General features: G+C 43.4%; 1 protein-coding gene across 1 annotated transcript in view; it reads left to right on the top strand.

Annotated features, from left to right (window-relative positions):
• Window positions 1-2944: 2944 nt before the first annotated feature.
• plcl1 (phospholipase C like 1) overlaps window positions 2945-7684 on the top strand; it is a 123573-nt gene continuing 118833 nt past the window's right edge. The window contains exon 1 of the mRNA XM_017421139.3: window positions 2945-4323. Within this exon, the coding sequence (XP_017276628.1) occupies window positions 4141-4323 (183 nt within the window). The 5' untranslated portion in view covers window positions 2945-4140. The remainder of the gene's footprint in view (window positions 4324-7684) is intronic.

Genomic DNA, 7684 nt, shown 5'->3' with positions numbered 1-7684 from the left:
GGGGGGGTTAGAAATGTTGGGCAGGAGCTGCAGTGTCCCCCTTCAAAACCTCCTAAGAAATGTTTGAGTTATATTTTTATACTGAGAATCATGCAAATTACTTAAAAAAAAGGTTCTACTTAAATTGTATGATTTTAGCTTAAGATTAGAGTCCATACGCTACAAAGCCTACTTAAAACACTTATCGCTTCTCTTCCCCTTCCAGTCTCTTCTGAACTTTTTCCTGCCATTGGGATAAAATGTAAAAATGGCAAATTCCTCCCTCATACAAACGAAGCCTGGTTTCACCCGTATTATCAGCGGCATGTGACTGCAGAACCTCATGTGCTAATAGGCTTCACTAGCCGGCCACATTCCACAGCCGTGTTGCTCGAGATCCAAACACACACACACACACGTTTTAATTTCTGCGCGGTCAGGAACACCTTCAAATAATAACTACGGGGCTGCAGAGAGACTTAGCTGAATCTCGACTCCCTTCTAAGTGCCTCAGCCTTACGAGAAGGGTGACCAGAGTTCAGACAGACTCTTTTATCTTGTCTTTGTGAGATGAAACTGTACTAAGAGTGGATATTAACCTTGATTTTATCTTAAACTTCGTAATGTTTTTGTGTGACGGTGCACACTGGTTCCTGCATATCCCCCGTCGGATCATCTTCAGCAGCAATTTCAATCCACGCCTGTTCATCTGAATGCCTTTTTTGTTCAGTGTGGTAGGAGCTGAGCGTCAACAGATCATGCAAGAGCAGGTGAGATACTGCATAAGATTGCAAATTATCTTATTTTAAGGGTTGGATCTAATTGCATACAACTCCATCAGTACATAGCTTCATCACTGTCACGTTCATATACAGTTATTCATGTTGGCCAGCAGATGGGTCTTACAGAATTTGACAGTCCCCTGAGATTCACCTGCTGTTTTTGTTTCCTCCACAGGTAAATGCTACATACCTCTACATATTCCACAAATATGGTACAATGTGTAGTGCTGAAAGTATGTGTTGGGCAGTATGTTCAGCTACCGCCACACCACATTTAGGTCAATGTCTGCGAAACTGACTGAGCAAGAGCAATTTTTGTGTTTCATACGGCCAGTTGGATGTGGCAGACACCTTGAATTGGGTTGAGTCCAGAGTTTAATCTGTTGTGGATGTCTACCCAGTGATTGCATTCTGAAAGATCCGTTCAAATCCATCCGCTGAGATTTTGCTAACAAGCAATTGTTAATGGCGACGTTTTAAAAACAAATTCTTGCTCGATCAGTTTGCGCTCAGACTATATGTTGGGGACCAGGATAAGCTCCTGCCACACCAGATTTGAGCTTAGTATCTGTAAAGTCGTAGCCATTTCTGTGTTTGCTGAGATTGTCTAGCTTTGGCGGCCACCTTGAATCAGGGTTGGCTCCAAAAGTTGTCCAGTTGTACGTGTATATCCAGTGATTAATTTCTGTGAGTTTGATTTAAATTCCTCCAGCGGCTCATGAGACATTTTGTAAGTGGTACAAAAAACCAAATACACACACATACACGAGCAAAAACATAATCAACCCTTCTGCATTCAGCAGCAGGCGATAAAGATTTCAGATGTGGTAGAAGAAAATAAAGGCCTCTTTCTTGATTTTACTTTGATAATTGATATATCCACCCCCAACTCCACCACCAGAATCTATTTGTCTGTTCTCTTTAAATCCTTCCTAGTTTTCTTTTATGACAGCTACAGAAAATCACTAATTAAAGCCTGCAGGTTGAAAAGCCCAGCAGGCTAAGAGCGCATGCATCAGTCCACCCCCTGCCTGTGTCCTTGAGCAAGACTAAAACCCTGCCAGCTCTCAGGTGATGCTTCTTCCCCGATCCTGATCTCTGACCTCTCCAGAAGAAAAGAAGCATTTCTGCTGCTGAATAATGTACCGCCCTTTTATTGCAGCTCTGCATCAGTTCTTACCAACCTGCCCGTCACCACGAACCAGCGGCGAACGGACAATAACAAGAGGTCAGGGGGCCAGGTGTGCAGCTCAGACTCACCGGTCTCAGACAAGAACCAGACTAAACAAAAAAGAGGTTCTGAGGTTCACAGTCAGGACTGTCCCTGAAAACCTCGATGCTCTGAGTCACATAGTCTCTGAGTGTTAGGAGGAGCATGTTGGAGCCCACACAGTGAGCGCGCCTATTCATTTATTTAGTTAGTTTTCCAGATTTGTTTAGAAAATACCAGTTTTACTTAAAAATGCAGATTTGGCTGCAAAGACAAGACCCCAGTTATGAAAAGTTTGGGACTTTGTATAAACTGTAAATTAAAAAAAACCCAGAATGCAGAGATTCATAAATCTCCAAAACCCATATTTTATTTACAATGGAACACAGAAAACATCAAAAAACAGTATATTTTTAGGAAAAAATAAGGTATTTTTGAATTTGATGGCAGCAACACAACTCAAACGAAAGTTGGGACAGGGTAACAAATAGCTGTTAAAGTAGGTGGTGCAAAAAAAAAAAAAAAAGAAACAGCCTGAGGAGCACTTTGGAACTTATTAGGTTAATTGGCAACAGATTGACTGGGTGTAAAAAAAAAACATTTTAGAGGCTGAATCTCTCAGAAGTAAAAATGGGCAGTCAGTGAAAAACTGTCTAAAAATAGTAGAACAGTTTCAGAATAATGCATCTCAATTAAAAACTGGTAAGACTTTGAACATCCCATCATCTACAGGTCATAATATCATCAAAATCTCAGAGCTCAAAGAACAAAACTGAAAATCAATATTGGATGTTTAAAATCTTCGGGCCCTCCGGGGAAAAATGATCACTGATGGACTCAGGAACACTTCCACAGATCACTGTCTGTAAACACAGTTCACTGTACCATCCACTGATGCTGCTTAAAGCTCTATCAGGGAAAGAAGAAGCCAGATATGAACACCATCCAGAACCTCTGCTGTCTTCTCTGAACCAAAGATCAGTTCAAATGGACTGAGACAAAGAGGACAACTGATCTGAGGTCAGAGGAATCAACTTTTTAAATTCTTTATGGAAACCAAGGAAATGATGTCTACGAAAGGTTTTAAAACAATGTATTTTTCATATGCATCTTTTCAAGCAATGGTAGACTTTTAATATTTAAAGTGCTCAACAAAAAGTCAGCAAAAATACCAGTTTGGCTTGAGCATTTACTTATTTGTTTTTAATTGAATTATTAACCTTTATTGCCTTTGCTCCTTTTTTACAGTCCAGTCCTGAATAAATCAATAGGATGAAGGTAATGAGGTAAAACAGCTGTTTTGTGAAGGAAATTTACTGGAAGTTAATCGTCCAATAATCAATTTCTATCACTACACGATCCGACTTGTTCGGGGTGGGGCCCCGCCCCCTCGGTCCCGGGGACTCGAACCTCCACCTATCAGAGGATCTGACCGCCTCGGACTCTCGGGGAGCCGCGCCCATTGGCCGCGCTGCGCGTCAGTCGCGTGGTTAGTGGGCGGGGCCGGGCGGAGGGCACGATAGGAGGCGGGGCGATTGCCAATTGTGTTCTTGTCGTCAAAAGTCCGCTTGTTGTTGGTGCGAGTGAAAGCAGGCGGTCGACGGGGGCTGCGTCCAGCTGAGCCGGAGCCGAGCCGCGCCGTGTTCCGGACGCTCCGAGGCGAACTGCAGTCGTCTCGCAGACAGGGCTGCGTTCTCCCAGACCTTTTTTCTTTCCCACCCACCCCCACCGCTCCCCCTCGCCCCGACAGCAGCGCAGAGGCTTGGAGCACCGTCTGGATGTTTTAAACCGGAGCCACAGAGAGGGAGGGAGGGCAGACGGAGAGGACTTGTTGCGCGTCTCGAGAGGGAGCGCCGCGCCGCGCCGCGCCGCTCCGGGTCCCGTCCAGGTCCCGACCCCGCGCGTGATGCTCCCGGTTCGAGCGCTTCTTTCCACTCGAGCTGTGTTGGAGCTGTATGGAGAGCGCGCGCAGACCGGCCGAAATCCGCTCGGAACGATGAGAGTCTGCGTGAGGGAACTCTCGGAAGCGCCGCCGAAGCCGTCCCTCCTTTAAATGGCATAAGGCAAACTTTTATTCAACCTGTTTGATTTTTTTCTGCCCTCCCCCGCTGGGTTCCAAACTGAGCTCTCCTCCTCCTCCTCCTCCTCCTTCTCCTCTTCCTCCTCGACATGTCTGAGCGTGATGGATGTGGGGACGGGGCGCTGAGCAGCGACGGAGCGGCGGACTACATTCCTCCGAGAGCGCCTCGCGGCCGGCGCAGCGGCGTCGTCCTCCCCGGCGGCGCGCTGGACGCGGACACCATCCTGCTGGAGACCGTGAAGGCAGCACCGCGCCGGAGCAGCATCATCAAGGTACACACATCCCTGCCAGACATGATGTTTACACTGCGCCCCCCCCCCCACCCAAACACACACACACACACCCTCCTCTTATAAGACCTGGCTTTAGTGTCATAGGTGTGAAAATCTGCCAACAGCAAAGCGTCCTGGGTTCATCTCTGTCCCAGTGTTGAAGCTGATTAAAGAAATGATTTTTATGAAGTGACACTTGAGCGTTCATCTACAAGAAATATGATGCCTCCCTGAGCATTATAAGGTCAAGGCTTTTATCCCCCCACTCTCTCTCTCTCTAAAACCTCTGACGCGTTTCTTTACGCGCATCCTCCCAGCAGCAGCATCAGCATCAACACACCTTACGGATGTCAGTTCTCCGCAAACTTTTCATACCACTCCCCCTTTTGGAGAAGGAAAAACTTTCACCCCCCTCCACCCCACCCTCACCACCATAACAAGCCCTAAACCAAAGTAATCAAGCTTAAAATGATCAAGTCATACGTCAAAAAAAAAAAAAAAAAAAAGAAAAAACCTGCACATTTATGTAAGTCTTTAAACATTTCCTTTAATTATTGTGTCAAAAAGGGCAATTTGTGTGACACTTTATTTCTAGATTGCTGTTTGGAAGGTTTTCATTGATTTTTTTTTTTTTTTTCCAAAAAGAAAGAGTACACTGAAGACTTCAAACAAACAGCTCCATCATCCTTTGATTATTCAAAAACAGAAATATGTGAAATCATCTTTCCCATCTGTGCACAGATGTATGTATGTTATTCATGGTTTATATATATATATATTGCTTGTTTGTTTGGTGATGGATGTGTCCTGTTTTACTTGCTAATTTGTTTAATTTTATTTCATTTTCTTACTTTATTATTATTATTTTTTTTTAAAATATAGTATGGACTTGGATTAAAGTTTATAATATATATATATTAGCTCTGATGAGTAAAAAAATGAAAGGGGGGGGGGTGCATATGTTTGTTAAAGAACAACAATATGGTTTTTATCAGGAATATGAAGTTCCTTCATTATTCAGAGCCAATTTTATTTTATCACAGTTTGTGGTTTAATGTTTTCTTAATGCTGCTTTTTACTAATATTTATTAATTTCTTTTTCTGCTTCATCATAATCATCAGGTTATCCATTCAAAAACTTGTGGCTTACATGCCTGGAGTGAAATGTTTCCATGAACAGTTTGAAGTTTTTTTTTTTTTTTTCTAAACTTTATCCTGTCAGCTGTCAGAGTCTTTTTATGTCTTACTATTTGCTGTACGTCCAATGGCTAGATATCGTCTGTCTCTTTGATTGGAAGCAGCCCCCCCTTCCCTTCACATTCATAGATAAATGGCTTGCTGACGACATTTCCACACTTGTGCGCATCGTGAGGTAAGAGATTTGCGTATGAGCCGCTCCATAAGCTGATCGTCCCCCCCTCAGATCCAACTGCGGTGTTTTCCCACTTGGACCGTTTTCCCTCTGACAGTCTGTCCCTGATTTAAAGTGACTTCCTCCTCCAGATGGCAAACTTTTCCTTTTGTTAAAGAGACAACTCCTTGTCGCTTCTATCCAGGTCAGATTAAACAAAATGTTGTGCCTGGAGGGAACCCGCTACCCTTTTGACATCCCGCTGATATCCTGCTTGTCCCGGCCTCACCTGCGCTCAGGTTGCAGAAGAGCAGATCGGGTTTGGGGTTTCATTACCTTTCATGTCTAACATGTCCTCTCATTAGAAGTCCCTCCACCTCAGGTGATCAGGGGATGTTTCTCATGTGTCGGGGAAGTGCTGGAATGTAAATAAGTGGCCTACATTGAAGCGCTTTAGTGGACTCTACTGAAGTAAGAGCTATCAAAACAAAACAGCTGCTCATATGTACATGGCAAAAAAAAAAATGCAGAATTCAATATGTGGACAAAGTGCCGTACTAAACCTTTTCTCATGAGTTGCTTTGGTTTGGCTGAGGTTGTAGAGGAGGCTTTTGTGATATTAAACAGCACTAAGTGAGGAACAGATTGACGCTGCGGTTTCCTCTGAGCTTCACAACCTTCCGAGCCTGTTTCCCATCTGATACTGTCAGGTCAGGCCTCAGATTTCACGTCAGCCGTACAATCGCTGGGGAAGGTGGCCTTCCTGGGCTCGTGCCACGTTCGCGGCTGAGAGTTGGCTCCATCTGGAGGAGCCAGCTGAACACAGAGTCCTTTGACTGCTGGGCGGGAAGATGTAGATGGAAAGACAGGCAGACAGAAGAGGAGGGACGTCAGTGACGGTCACTGCACGACCCGTCACACTTCTGCTTCTCAGAAACAACGGGAACGCGGCAAATTAAAGGCCGAGCGTTCCCTTGACGGAACGCGTGTCGCCTGCTGCCATCTCATGGTGAGATGGACAGAGCTGAAGCCGTTTTGGTCAAACCTTAAAATAACTTTATGTGCAATCGATCTGTTTTCATACTGTGTCGAGAATGACTTCGTTATTACCAATTTAGCTCAATGTCTGTAAAACTGCTTGATTTGTAGGTGTCAAAAACATGGTGGCATTTATTTTATTCACTTTAATCTGCTTAAGTTTGTACTCTAAAACAAATAAAAAAGATGCAGGTGTCACATAGAGAGTCTGTATCTGCTGATACTTAAACCTAAATGAGTCAGATCAGTGTCAGGGCTGAAAACATCGTTTACTACAGCTTTCCCCCCAAAAAGTGAAAGCTTATTTTTATTACCTTATCTGTTTACTTTATTATCTCTTACCTATTTGTTCGTTGAAGTTTTTATTTAGTTTTAATTCTTCTTTTATGTTGTGCACAGATTTTAATGTAATTCTTAAAATTTTCTTTTTTTGTTATTTTAATTGCTTTTACAGTATTTAAAGCACTTTGAATTGCCCTGTGTACGAAAGGTGGTGGACAAATGTGTATGAAGTTTAAAAAATGTGTTTTAAAAGGTAGTTATTGCCATTAAACAGCAATTATTATTCTTCCATTCTTCTTCTTCCTCTGTAGTCCTTTCTTGTTCTTCCTGTTCTTTAGTCCTTTCTTGTTCTTCTTGTTCTTCTTCTTCCGTCCTTCTTGTTCTTCTTCTAATATTCTCTTTACTAGGGGTCCAATTAGTTAAGGGTACGCTAAGCCAGATTTACATGCAAGTTTGAAGTAACCGTTTAAAGACCTATGGTTTAAGACCCATTTATTATCGCCAGCTGCAGACAGGCAAAGGAGGGTGATCATGTTCTTGCCTGTGTCAGGGTTCATGTGTCTGTTATCAAAATATCTCATGAACCACTGGACAAATTTGAACCAAACATGCAGAAATTATTATTGGACATACATCTATCTGAACCAACCCGATTAGATATGGATGTTGCAGCTAATCGACGTTAGCCAG

Source organism: Kryptolebias marmoratus, linkage group LG6, assembly GCF_001649575.2.
Source record: "Kryptolebias marmoratus isolate JLee-2015 linkage group LG6, ASM164957v2, whole genome shotgun sequence".
NCBI lineage: Eukaryota > Metazoa > Chordata > Actinopteri > Cyprinodontiformes > Rivulidae > Kryptolebias > Kryptolebias marmoratus.
Note: the sequence above shows the minus strand (reverse complement) of the source record. Positions and strands in the feature narration are given on the sequence as shown.